Source organism: Podarcis erhardii (genome assembly GCF_964252035.2).
Source record: "Podarcis erhardii genome assembly, chromosome: 8".
Taxonomy (NCBI): Eukaryota; Metazoa; Chordata; class Lepidosauria; order Squamata; family Lacertidae; genus Podarcis; species Podarcis erhardii.
In genome coordinates, this window is record NC_138499.1 from 92008308 (window position 1) to 92023075 (window position 14768).

At 40.8% G+C, this 14768-nt stretch overlaps 1 protein-coding gene and 1 pseudogene across 3 annotated transcripts in view; one reads left to right on the forward strand and one right to left on the reverse strand.

Annotated features, from left to right (window-relative positions):
- The window catches only part of SEMA5A (semaphorin 5A), a 169582-nt gene that overhangs the window by 97756 nt on the left and 57058 nt on the right, over positions 1-14768 (forward strand). For both annotated transcript variants that reach the window (XM_081872623.1, XM_081872624.1), the window contains exon 5: positions 6737-6799. In XM_081872623.1, the coding sequence (XP_081728749.1) occupies positions 6737-6799 (63 nt within the window). The remainder of the gene's footprint in view (positions 1-6736; positions 6800-14768) is intronic.
- Positions 3182-6403, reverse strand: LOC309349237 (histone H3.3A pseudogene; annotated as a pseudogene). The gene is made up of 2 exons: positions 6358-6403; positions 3182-3964 (listed from the first exon to the last, which is right to left on the reverse strand). The product of its transcript is annotated as a histone H3.3A pseudogene (transcript).

A 14768-nucleotide genomic window follows, 5' to 3' on the forward strand; every position in this document is an offset into this window, starting at 1 on the left:
AAGCTTATAAATTGGACAAGAAAATTGGATTCCAGGTGGAAAAATCGAAATTAGAAACAGAATTGTTAGAACCCAAAACCAAGATTTTGTCAAAGATGTATAACTTGCTGCTGAAATGGAATACTCAGGATGAAACGGTGAAGTCTGTTATGATTAAGTGGGCACAGGATGTTGGACATAACATTATGTTTGCTGACTGGGAACAGTTATGGACCACCGGTTTGAAATTTACGGCATGTAATGCCTTGAGAGAGAATATTATGAAAATGATTTACAGGTGGTACATGACCCCAGTCAAGCTTGCAAAAATTTATCATTTGCCCGATAATAAATGTTGGAAATGTAAAGAGACTGAAGGTACATTCTTTCACCTTTGGTGGACGTGCCCAAGGATTAAGGCTTTCTGGGAAATGATTTATAATGAAATGAAAAAGGTGTTTAAGTACACTTTCCTGAAGAAACCAGAGGCCTTTCTCCTGGGCATGGTCGGCCAATTGGTGTCAAAGAAGGATAGATTTTTTTTTATGTATGTGACAACAGCAGCAAGAATACTCATCGCAAAATATTGGAAGACACAAGATCTACCCACCCGGGAAGAATGGCAGATGAAGATGATCGACTATATGGGACTGGCAGAAATGACCGGCAGAATCCGAGACCAGGGAAAAAAGGCGGCGGAAGAAGATTGGAAGAAGTTTAAAGACTATTTGCAGAAATATTGTAAAATTAAGGAATGTTAGAATGATATTGGATAGAAGTTAAGTGGTTTTCAGCTGTAATGTATAAGAGATATGGAAAATAAGGTTTTGAAATAATTAAAAGAATTAGTGGTGAGGATTTGCTAAACAAACAAATTGAATTGGAATATAAGAAAGGGAGGTATGAGGAGGTCTGGAAGATAAGTCAAAAGAAAACAAGTAAATGGAAACTCTATGTGTTTTTAATTTGTTTTTATTTTTGTATTTTTGTACTTTTGTATTTTTGTTTTTTCTTTTCTTTTTGTTTCACAATGTATTATTTTTGAAAACTTTAATAAATATCTTATAAAAAAAAAGGAAGTGGTTGCGGTGGTAGATGTTGTTGGTGTATCTGTCTGGTGTGCGTCATAATGGGTGTAACAGCGCAATACTTCATTCATACACAAACTCCCCCTTGTTCTTCCTCCAAAGCTCCTATGGGCAGGGCTGTCTTTACCCAGGGTGCAAGGGGTGCGGGGCACCCGGGTGCTGAATTCCAGGGGACGCCCGCCGCTCTTAACTATCTACCTGTTATGAAGTAATAAATAATTTTGATTAAGCTAGAAAAACAAAATACATATATACCTAGGTATTACTGAAATGTATACCTACTGTTTCACCAAAAGACTTTCGTCTTTCTGTGGTCATTTACCAAAGACACGCCGCGCCAGCGGCAGCGCTTGTCATTCACAACAGGGGGGCTTGTTAGACTCAACGGTGCTATGCACACGAAATTAACTCTTACATTAAAATATTGTGTTACGTATTGTATTGAGCTGCTATGCAGCAGCGGGGTCAGCGGCACCTTTGACATGACTGATGTTTCTCCTAAGTAGGTGTCTAAACAATACTTATAAGTTTAAGTGTGGTGGTGTTGTATACTTCAGTATAAGTGTATTGTAAATATTAAATAAAAATAAATAAATAGCCTCCACTTGCTGGACTCCACCCACTGAACTGCCTTCAGTTATATTATTCCATTCATCCAGTTACCTTTTTCTTTCCTTCCTTTGTTTCTCCTCTGTCTAAACTGAGATTGTAAGCTCCTTGAGGCAGAGATCTGCTTCTGTCTTTCCCCCCTCCTTTTCTTTATGTTACTCTGTAAAATGTGTATTTTTCTGGTGGTAAAAAAACCAAAAAACAAACAAACAAACCAGGCTTGCTGTTAACTGAATTTGGTGCGTAGAGCAGGCAGGGGTTTGGGGAAAGGCAGGAGACAGAAGGCAAGAGTTTATACTAGAGCTGGACCAAACTTTTCATGTTGAAATCTGGCATTTCAAGGCAATAGAACCATTCACTGAATTGGGAAGCAGGTTAAGCAGGAAAAAGCCGATCTCTCTGATTTCTAGTCCAAACCGTGTGGAACAGTGAGGATCAGAAGTCCTGAAACAGAACAGGGCACGGTTGTCAACTTTTCAACCAGCCCTGGTTCCTTTGTCTTTTAAAAGTGTTTGATCTTCAGCAATTAGCAGGTGAACATTTTCATAGCATGGAGATGCACGCTATCACCTGCTAATTGCTGCAGATCAAAGCAAAGACAAAGGCCAGTTGAAGACTGTAACAAACCTCAAGAGCTGTCTCTGGGGTCTGCCTCCCACACACATGTTTTTCGCTGCTTGAGTGCAAGAAACTCTGGCAACCAATCGGAAGCTGCACCTCGGTTGTCAAATGTTTCGGAAGTCGAAAGGTCTTCCAGAACAGATTACATTCGACAACCAAGGTTTGACTGTACAGTGATACCTTGGGTTAAGAACTTAATTCGTTCCGGTAGTCCATTCTTAACCTGAAACTGTTCTTAACCTGAAGCACCACTTTGGCTAATGGGGCCTCCTGCTGCTGCTGCTGCGCCGCCGGAGCATGATTTCTGTTCTCATCCTGAAGCAAAGTTCTTAACCCGAGGTAGTATTTCTGGGTTAGTGGAGTCTGGAACTTGAAGCGTCTGGAACCTGAAGTGTCTGTAATATGAGGTACCACTGTATAAATAATCCAGTAATCATAATCAAGAAAATAAAAGAACCAGAATTAAATAATTGTTTAAATCTGGTTATTTGTATGCTTGCCCTGAATTAAGAATTTGTTGCCTTTTGGGGGGGGGGGATCAAGTAGTAACCAGTTTTAGGGACGTGGGTGGTGCTGTGGGTTAAACCACAGAGCCTAGGACTTGCCAATCAGAAGGTCAGTGGTTCGAATCCCCGCGACGGGGTGAGCTCCCATTGCTCGGTCCCTGCTCCTGCCAACCTAGCAGTTTGAAAGCAAGTCAAAGTGCAAGTAGATCAACAGGTACCGCTCCGGCGGGAAGGTAAACGGCGTTTCCGTGTGCTGCTCTAGTTTGCCAGAAGCGGCTTAGTTATGCTGGCCACATGACCTGGAAGCTGTATGCCGGCTCCCTTGGTCAATAAAGCAAGATGAGCGCCCCAACCCCAGAGTCGGTCACAACTGGACCTAATGGTCAGGGGTCCCTTTACCTTATAACCAGTTTTATTGCAAAAAGACCCTGTACACATTTATATCAATTCTAGTACCTTACAATTTTAGCTACCCAACAAGTCATTAACATACAGAAACATGCATGAAAAGCAAGAAAGATCACCCATCCCGTCTGCATATTAGCAACTTGTCACTGTTGAGCAACAAAGCTCACATCACTGCGTTTTTATGTGAACAGTCACTTTTAGCATTCATCCTGAGTGAAAGATGGAATGATTTAAGTACAAATGTAACATATTATAAACAATTTCATACAAAAAAAGTCACAAATTGAAACCAAAGTATTTTACAGAATTTACTACAAAACACCATAAAAACTTCCTCCTCTTAAGCCCTCTCCCCCCGTATCCTACAAGCCAATTGGATGTCTTTGGGCATGATGGTGACTCTCTGGGCATGGATGGCACACAGGTTCATGTCTTCAAAGAGACCCACCAGATATGCTTCACTAGCCTCTTTCAGAGCACCAATGGCTGCACTCTGGAACCTCAAGTCTGTCTTGAAGTCTTGAGCCATCTCCCTTACCAGCCTCTGGAACGGAAGCTTGCGAATCAAAAGTTCCGTGGACTTTTGGTAACGACGAATCTCTCGCAGCGCCACAGTACCAGGCCTGTAGCGATGAGGTTTCTTGAATCCACCAGTAGAGGGAGCACTTTTCCGAGCAGCTTTGGTAGCCAGCTGTTTACGTGGAGCTTTGCCACCAGTGGACGTATGGGCAGTCTGCTTGGCATAGCTGTCAACTTACAGATTTGAAAATAAGGGATCAGCAGCCAAAATAAGGGATCAACAATTACTTTGATAAAATACATATTTTGTTGCGTGCAAATGGCTTTAGATATCCATTAGGTCCATAAATTACCATATAGCATATGTTCAACACAAAAAACAGCAACAATTTGTTGTTGACAAAGCACAGCTGGACATAGAAAGGGCCCCATTACCTTCAGTAGCTTATTTAAGGGACATCATCAACAAGGGACAGCAGCGGGACATGGCGCTGGGATAAGGGACTGTCCCGCCAAATAAGGGACGCTTGACAGCTATGCTGCTTGGTATGCTTGGCCATTTCCCTTTACTTTTTTACACTTTCAGGAACGGAGCCTTTAAAAACAATTCCGCTCCTATCAGCTGCAAGGTACACGTCCTACTCCTTCCCCAACGAACCCGCAACCGTGAATTTGTTGACTTTTATCCGAAAGTCTGCTTTTAATATGCTTCCAGAATTTGCTGTTCCCCTCCCTGATTCAAGGAGACTTTTTAAAAATGATGCGCTGACATTTCAGGGCAGCCCTCTCCAAACCCCAGGAAACACTTTCCCCGACTTACAATGAAGCACATCAATGAGTTTCTTTCAGATGCAGTGATAAATCAGGACCAATTCCTTCTGAAATGTGGAATATTATGGGGCAGTTTCTCCAACACATGGGACAATCACAGCTTGATTACTTTGCATGCGAGTCAATGTGAACAAGGTTCCTTGACAGTAGAAAGTTTGGAAAATCACATTATCTTTGAGCTATTATCCCTGCTGTTAAATACTCTCCACCACCACCCCTATTATTTCACAGCAAACTAAGTACAGGCTCCAAGAAAAGCTGCTTGCATGATGCTACCTGCCAAGTGTTGATTCTTGGCTTTGGGAATTTATTTAAACAAGAATCAAGAAGTCACAGCTCTAGTTTCTGTGCCAATTGTAGGGTTGCTGAAGTCAGGTAGAGGCAATTGCACTAGCCAAGTCAAGTGAAAACTTGCAAAGGTTCTACAGATTTCCAGCCTATGCCTGGAAAGGAAAAGCATCTTGTGGGTCTCCCTCCCTCTTCCAGTCTGTCTCAGCTGACGGCTGTGTCTCCATGGAAATTGGTCCCTCAGCAGACAAAGAACTGATGACTTCAACTCTTCCTTCAACTCTCCCCTTTGTCAAGGGAGGAACCCTTTGGAGCAGTACAGTGGTATATCAGTCCCACACAGGGATTTAGTATAATTTGGATTATTAGTATAATAATCTTTAGTATAATTTGGAAGTTCTAATCATATAGAATGATACATTAATAATGCATTATTGATAAATAATTAATAATATACTAATTTTATGTACTTTTAATATCTGACTGAATAGTGTAAGGTTTTTTAGAGAGGAAAATGAAACCCTGAAAATAAATATATAAATATAAATATAATATTTATATCCTCCAGGCAACACAAACTATCTTCTCCCTGTCTTATCCTCACAACCCAGTGAAGTGGGGTGAGTGTTGCTGGCTGCTCCAGAGGTACTCCGTGAGCTTCATGGTTCAGGAGAGAGAGAATTGAACACCGTTCTCCTCAGTCCTCGTTTGGTGCTCTAACTATGACACCACACTGGTTAGGTTCACATGAACACTGACTTGGTTGCAAGGAATGCAGGGAATGAATGTTCAAAGGTTGTCCATAGAACAGGGAGGTAAATGGCCTACTCTGTGACTTCAACAGCAGTACTGCAGAAATCAATATACTGCACAGGCAAAGATACAAAGATTTGCAGGCATCAGCTGATCAGAGGCTCCTGCAAATTCTGCTTTCAACAGGGAGCCTTACCTTATATGATGTCAGATGTAGAGCAGGGGGACGTGGTTTGGGGAAAATGACCCGTTGGAGGTTTCCCAGCAATGCCCTATATAGCCTGGGACCTAAATTGCAGCCATCTCCTTGGCTTCAAGGTACTGCTTTTTTCCACCTGGGTCTTTAAAATGTCTTTGATTTTAATGTGCATCTTTATCCATCCTGCATCCTCATGTTTTGTTTTAATCCCTTATGGTGTTTATTTGTTATTTATAGTATTTAGTGGTTTTTAGTATGCTGTCCTGGACTGTCTTGAAATCATTTGGTGAATGGCAGCATACAGATTTTTTAAATAAACACGTAAACATTTTGGCCATTCTAAAGAATAAAAAACATGTTTATTTCTTAATGTGCTTGTTCAGCACATTAAGGGTTTTGATGTTGAAACAAGACCCTGAACCGCACACCCACCCCAGCCACACCTCATACATGAATAAGGGAAACAGGTGAACAAATGTGGCTACGTGTGGCCCTGAATTAATTTCTCCATAGTTATATTTTGGTCTTTCGTCATCCTGTGCGTGAATGAATTTACTTGCTTCACTCCTTGCCTCTTGCCTGCAGAAGAAGCACACTTCCATGATTGCTAAGCCAAAAGCAAACTGTGAGTTACCATCATCTGGAGCAAAACAACCCACGACTTCTGGTTCAGAAGCAATGCTGAGCCAGGGCTTGCGGTTTGTTTGCTCCCAGTGCTAGCGTGGAGAAGCGAAACAGGCATGATTCACTCGTGCCCAGCAAGCCATGATTTATGGTTTACCGTGATGCCCAAATACAGCCATTATATTTTCTCTCCCATGCAATTTTAAATCATTGTTGTTTATTTCAGTGGAAACACACGATCTCTAAGCTTGCTCCTGGGCATTTTGCTTGTTGTTTTCTGCATCTAATCTTTATTTCTTTCTGTGTGCTAGGGAGTGGAGTGGTCTTGTGATGAAGCTACTACAAAGGCTTGTTACAGTAAAGGCAAATCAAAGGTGAGTAGCTCCTTCTTAAATAATTAATTTCCTAGATCCGAGTGAGAAAGTTCATCTGTCCACTTGTGCCTATGCATGTTTACTTGAAAATGTTCACAGGATTGCAGACTCATTCAAGCAAGGTACATAGTGAAGGAACAAGACCACACTGCTCAGTGTGTGCATCTTTCCTGCCTAAAGACCTGTTGGGATCTGCTTACTGGATTGCACATTTGTGCAGTGTCCTATGTGAGTTAACTCCAGTTTGGACCCCCACACACAGACCTCATGCAGATATTGCATCCAGTGCATGGAGACTTGGCAGGCTTAGGAACTGGAGGGTTCACCTTTGTGCATGCATGCTTCAAGTCCCACGCAAGAGTCTTTGTACTGTGGTTGCTCTCACACCACAGCAGAACAGTTGGAGCTATATTATTATGGGAACCTGCTAGTGTTTACCATGTTGGGTGCATGTTTTGGAGTTACAGTGAACTCCTTAGGCTTTGTTCTTTGGTCCTGGGACAAAGTCGGTAACCAGACTGAATTTCACTCAGCCCTGTCTGCAGACTTTCTGGGGTGCTGGAAGCACCTGAATGGTACAGCAAAGAGGCCTTTGTTGTTGTTTCCAAATTCAGTCCTTTGAGGGGGGTAGAGTGATAAAAGCAGGAAGCATATCTTTGCGGTTATAACAACCAATCATAATGCATTCTTCCGGAAAAAGTCAGGCTGGAGGTTTAAAAATCTGCAGATGCAATTTTAAAGCACTAGGACTATGAAAATAGAAACAAGCCTTACCAAATTTGTTTCCTGCTTGCATGACAACATATAGTACAGACACCAGAGATTATTTGGCGTTTACAAATCTTATAAAATCCATAATTCCCCTTGAGATAGTACTTCAAGGTAGAAATCTGAATACTCTTTGTTCTGCATACCCCAAAGCTATGGGTTGAATGCATTCTGTGACTGCAGTCGGTCTGTTTCATGCCACATATAATGGTAGCTGCATATACAGACCAAAAAGGGTTGCCTTGGCATTGCCCACAACGCACACAGTTCTTGTATGGACAAGCTGACCTCCACAAAAATGTCCAGCTGCACAATTATGAGCACAGTCACAGCCAAGGCACCCTTGAATCATACTTTTGAAAGAGGCAGAAAAACTTGGAAATTGATTGATTCCTTCGACCAACTCTACGAATGTTTGACAGTTTCTGCATCGCCAGGTGTGGATGGTGCAGTGCCTGCTCCAAGGAGTGTCTGTTCCTCTGAAATTACCCCCACATATCAATAACTGAGTTTGCCACAATACTCCCTTTCTCCCTCCCCATCTCTCCCTCTTTCACGGGGAAGGGTGGGCATCATACAGCTTCCTTTATGAACCTGAGATAGTATGGCCCCAAAGAGTTATACCAAATCCAAAATGCCTGGAAGAGTTACAGGGTGCAAAATGTGAGCGCATGTAAAGAAAGGAATCGTAGAATTAGAGAGGACCATTGTGACATTTTAGTATTAGAAAATTCAATGTGCAATACAGCAAAGAATGGAGTACTGCATTGTTTGCTGGAGGTTGGAGGAAAAAAGAGCCTGAATTACTGGCATTAAGTTTTTTAGTAGCCCTTGCCACAGTTGAGTCAACAGCTACAACAAAGCATAGAGAAAGTGATGCAGCAGAGCTTCTCAACAGGATCAATGGGTTTTTTGTAATTAGGAATTGATTGGACTTCCGGTGGAGCGCGATCCTCCTGCAAGCGGGGATTTTGCCGCAAGCGAAATCCAGTGCTATTTCGAGAAGAAAGGGGTGCTACAGGGTTCCGTAGCCCCCAAATTTAATCTCTGGAGGGTGTCCAGAGAGCCGGTTCCCAGCGACGCCAAGAACTACCCGCCCGGCCGTCAGGTAACTCCAGAAAGGAGTGAGGAGTACGGCGGAGTGGGGATAGCAGGCAAAGGGAAGCCATTATCTACTTCCGAATAGCGAAGCCCCGAGCTTGCAGGGAAAGCGCTCCGCTCTCAATTACAAGAAAGTACAGATTGGATGGTGATTAATAAAGAAAGGATTCGAATTGAAAAAGTGAGAAGCTTACAGAGCTCAGCTGTCATCTGGGATCAGCACAGACGCAGCGTGTCGCACAGAGCAGCGAAAAAGGAAAGTGAGTTGCCGCTAGCGGTTAATGTTGCCTTCTCTCCTTTAACTTTTTTTCATCCAAAAAGAAACAAAAGACTACTAAGTTAAAAGGGGGGACAGAGTGACTTTATTTCTGAAAATAACAGCCTTTGATGTAATGTAGGGTAAAGAACGTGAAGTTGTTGCTTACTTTCGGTTTTAGAACAAAGAACTGCGTAGCGGAAAAAGGACTTCCAACGCCATTAATACTTTAAAAAGTTGAACTTAAAGGCAGAAAGGAGGTGAAGTAAATAAAATTTGCACACCTGGTCGCTTTTTTGTATTTTGAAAAAGGCTATTTAGGACCCTAGCCAAACAAAATTATTGTCATTTGAAGATATAAAAACCTCTCTTATTCCCCCCCCCCCGGCTATTTGGAGAACTTTTAATTACGCAGGACTGGAGCTTACGACCCTAGTGGAAGGAATATAGTACTACAACTTGTTTTTCAAAAAAATTTCTATGAAAGGCTGATTCAAAACGGAAGCTAGATTTTGGTTTTTTGCTCATGCTCCGGCTTCCCCTATTTTTTGTGGGTTTTTTGTTTTTTTGTGTGTGTTTTTTTTCTAAATTGACATTTTAGAATCATAGAATCATAGAGTTGGGAGAGACCATAAGGGCCATCGAGTCCAACCCCCTGCCAAGCAGGAAACACCACCAGAGCACTCCTGACATATGGTTGTCAAGCCTCTGCTTAAAGACCTCCAAAGAAGGAGACTCCACCACACTCCTTGGCAGCAAATTCCACTGTCGAACAGCTCTTACTGTCAGGAAGTTCTTCCTAATGTTTAGGTGGAATCTTCTTTCTTGTAGTTTGGATCCATTGCTCCGTGTCCGCTTCTCTGGAGCAGCAGAAAACAACCTTTCTCCCTCCTCTATGTGACATCCTTTTATATATTTGAACATGGCTATCATATCACCCCTTAACCTCCTCTTCTCCAGGCTAAATATGCCCAGCTCCCTTAGCCGTTCCTCATAAGGCATCGTTTCCAGGCCTTTGACCATTTTGGTTGCCCTCCTCTGGACACGTTCCAGTTTGTCAGTGTCCTTCTTGAACTGCGGTGCCCAGAACTGGACACAGTACTCCAGGTGAGGTCTGACCAGAGCAGAATACAGTGGCACTATTACTTCCCTTGATCTAGATGCTATACTCCTATTGATGCAGCCCAGAATTGCATTGGCTTTTTTAGCTGCCGCGTCACACTGTTGGCTCATGTCAAGTTTGTGGTCAACCAAGACTCCTAGATCCTTTTCACATGTACTGCTCGCAAGCCAGCTTTCACCCATCTTGTATTTGTGCCTCTCATTTTTTTTGCCCAAGTGCAATGCTTTACATTTCTCCCTGTTAAAATTCATCTTGTTTGTTTGGGCCCAGTTCTCTAATCTGTCAAGGTCCTTTTGAAGTGTGATTCTGTCCTCTGGGGTGTTAGCCACCCCTCCCAGTTTGGTGTCATCTGCAAATTTGATCAGGATGCCCTTGAGTCCATCATCCAAGTCGTTGATAAAGATGTTGAATAAGACCAGGCCCAAGACAGAACCCTGTGGCACCCCACTAGTCACTCTTCTCCAGGATGAAGAGGAACCATTGATGAGCACCCTTTGGGTTCGTTTAGTCAGCCAGTTACAAATCCACTGAGTGGTAGCATAGTCAAGTCCGCATTTTACCAGCTTCTTTACAAGAATATCATGGGGCACCTTGTCAAATGCCTTGCTGAAATCAAGGTAGGCTACATCCACTGCGTTCCCTTCATCTACCAGGCTTGTAATTCTGTCAAAAAACAAGATCAGGTTAGTCTGACATTTTTCAGAAATCCATGCTGACTATTGGTGATCACAGCATTCCTTTCTAGGTGCTCACAGACTGTTTGCTTAATGATCTGCTCCAGAATCTTTCCTGGTATTGATGTCAGACTGACTGGTCGGTAATTATTTGGGTCCTCTCTTTTCCCCTTTTTGAAAATAGGGACAACATTTGCCCTCCTCCAGTCTGCTGGGACTTCGCCTGTTCTTCAGGAATTCTTAAAGATGACTGCCAGTGGTTCTGAGATCACATTTTAGAACTCTTGTCCTCTGAACTAACGACCCTGATATTTGGATTAATTTTGATATCTGGTATTTTGATATTTGATATTTGGATTTAATATAGACTTAAAACTTCAAATTGAACTCTGGACTCTCCTGTAACAGTTCTCATTCATTCTTATTATTGAATGCTGTGGAAGACTTATTTAGAATTGATGGATCTGGTGGTGGAATAAGTCTTTTTTAAAAAAGAAAAGAAAAAGAGCTATTCCTTGGACTGAATTAGAGGGAATATTCTGCTTCCTTTCCTTCACTTTTTGGAGAGAACTTTTTTTGTTAGTTGAAGAAATAGCCAAAATTTAATTGGTTTATAGATGGCATCAATTGGATTACAAATTGAATCACAAGTTCGACTGTAAATTGGATTACAAATTGGATTATAATTGCTATAAAAAGATTTTTTTGAAGATTTGATGAATAAGGATTTAGCCTAAATGGTGGCAAGAAGATTGGCTTTTGTTTTCACCCTTCACTCTTCTGAATAGTGGTGCTCTCCTATGCCTCTGTAATATTTTAGGGTCAGGCCGAAAATAGAGAACAAATATTATAAAGTTTAAATTGTCATTTGGAGACCCGACCAAAAAGAACTGGATTGAAAAATTTAGAAATTGATTTGGTAATTTGGTAACTTTGTTGGGTTTGCTTTTAGAGGGGCTGGTGGTGACATAAAAAGGTTCGGTGGAGTATTGTTGGACAATCTATAGAAGATGGCACACCAGCAAAAGAAAGGGGTGGAAGGGGGGACCACAGCGGAAAGGAGGGCCTCTAAACAGGAGGCAGATTTTAAAGCAGAGATTTTGAAAATGTTTGCTGATATTAAACAAAGTGAAAAGAATTTGGAAACAAAATTAGAACAAGTGGATAATAGGATTGGGAAAATGGATAAAAAAATTGATGAGACAGTTAATGAACTTAAAGGACAAATAAGAGAGGTGTCCAAGAGAACACTATCTTTGGAGGAAGGGATGAAAAGGACAAAATTGGAAATGAAGGAACTGAAACGAGAGGAGGAGAGGCGCAGGGTGGAGATGATGGAATTAAATAAATCACAAGAAGAGATCAAAGATGCAATTGCTATGAATGAACTGAGACAGAGGGAAGTTAACCTGAGGCTGAGATCTGTACCAGAGATTCAGAATGAAAATATCAAACAGAGATTAATAACAGAATTAGCGCAGTGGTTGGAGATACCAACAGAGGAGGTAGCCAAAACAGTACAAAATGCATTTAGAATGAGAGTCAGAACAAACAAGGCAAGAAAATTTCCAGGAGACTGCCTAATCACATTTAAGGATAGAGAAATGAGAAATTTGATATTACAGAAGAACAGAGAAAAAAGATTAAACATAGATGGGAATTATATAATTATTTTAAAAGACATACCAATAAGACTGCTGAAACGAAGAGACCCGTATAAGCCATTGGTGCAGATTCTCAAGAAAAACAACATTGAATTCAAATGGGAGTTTCCGGAGGGAATTTCGTTTTTTTATAAAAGTAAAAAGCACAGGCTGACAAGCCCAGAAGAAACAGGGAAATTTCAGAGAAGATATAAGTCATTAAAATCAGAGGAAGAAGAAGCGAAAGGAGCAGGGGGAGGGGCCGGAGCAGGAGAGGAACCGGAATCGGGAGAAGGAGAAGAAGAAAATGGAAAGAAGTCAGAAGAAGATGAAAAATAAGGGGACGGGGAAAAGACGGATAGGTTATAAGAAAATAAAACAGATTTATTTTAATCAGGAATCATCATGGTGCTAAAGTTATGGAATTGGAATATTAATGGGATGAACGAGAAGAAAAAACGGAATAAAATTAAACAATTTCTAAACAAGAAAAATCTGGACATCATATGTTTACAAGAAACACACGTGGCAAGAAAGCATAGAAAATTTTTGATTAACAAAAGATTAGGAAACGAATTCATATCCTCGGATAGAGAGATGAAAAGAGGGGTTGTTTTGTACATAAAAAGTAAAATTGAATCACAACAAATTTTTAAAGACGAAGAAGGAAGAATCATAGCAGTCCAGATCAAATGGCAAGGATAAAATTTGATAATTGTCGGGATCTATGCACCTAACGGAAACAAGACTGATTTTTATAAAACTTTGGAAGAAAAACTCTTTGAATACATGGATCAAAAAATCATACTAATGGGAGATATGAATGGGGTAGTTTCGCTGGAAATGGATAGACTAAGAGATGGAGCATCTAAAGAATACAGACTATAAAATTTTTGCAGGGATTTTAGCAAGAAGAATGAAAAATATATTAATAGAAACTATTCACAAGGATCAAGCAGGCTTCCTTCCAGGCAGACAGATGAAGGATAATGTAAGGAATATAATAGACATTTTGGAAAATCTGACTGCCAGGAATGAGAAACAGGGTATACTTATGTTTGTGGACGCGGAAAAGGCTTTTGATAATATAACATGGGACTTTATGTTGAAAAATCTGGAGTGTATGGAAGTGGGAAAAGAGTTCTTCAATGGGATAAAGGCAATTTATACAGAACAGAGAGCTAAGTTGATTGTAAATAATGTGATAACAGAAGATATTAAAATATCTAAAGGAACCAGGCAGGGATGTCCACTTTCACCATTGTTGTTTATAATGGTCCTGGAGGTCTTTCTTAATGCGATTAGACAAAATAAATTAATAAAAGGGATAACTGTTGGTCAGAATGAATATAAAGTTAAAGCCTTTGCTGATGATCTGGTAATAACGATTGAAGAACCAATAGTAAGTGTAAAAGAAGTATTAGAAGAGATTAAACAATTTGGGAAAGTGGCGGGGTTCAAACTAAATAAGAAGAAAACCAAAATAATTGCGAAAAATATGGAGCAAAGTACCATGGAAGCAATGCAACAACAAACAGAGATAGAGGTGGTTAAAAAGGTAAAATATTTAGGAATTTGGTTAACTCCTAAAAACATTGATTTATTTCAGAACAATTATATGGAACGGGATAAGGAAAGATCTGGAGGTGTGGAGCAGAATGAAACTATCTTTTTTGGGTAGAATTTTTACGATAAAGATGAGTGTCCTTCCGAAGATGTTATTTTTATTTTAGACTATCCCCAAAATAAAGGGGGTAACAATTTTTGGAGAATGGCAAAGAACGATTTCAAAGTATATCTGGCAGGGCAAAAAGCCGAGAATTAAATTTAAGTTATTATTAATAATAATAATAATAATTTATTATTTGTACCCCGCCCATCTAGCTGCGTTTCCCCAGCCACTCTGGGCGGCTTCCATAAAAACCAAAAATACACTAAAATATCACAGATTAAAAACTTCCCTGAACAGGGCTGCCTTAAGATGTCTGCTGAATGTCAGGTAGTTATTTATCGCTTTGACATCTGATGGGAGGGCGTTCCACAGGGCAGGCGCCACTACTGAGAAGGCCCTCTGTCTGGTTCCCTGTAGCTTTGCTTCTCGCAATGAGGGAACCAACAGAAGGCCCTCGGCACTGGACCTCAGATGTGAAGGAAAGAGGAGGCTTTGCCCTGCCAGATTTGAAGTTATATTACGAAGCAGCATGTCTTTGCTGGTTGAAAGAATGGATAAAATTAGAAAATAAAGAATTATTGGACTTAGAAGGTTTTGATAACAGATTTGGATGGCACGCGTACCTATGGTGTGAGAAAAAGAAAATTCATAAAGGCTTTGGGAACCACATCTTCTGGAGTGTGTTAATAGAAATATGGGATAGGTATAAAAACCTATTAGAACCAAGAGTTC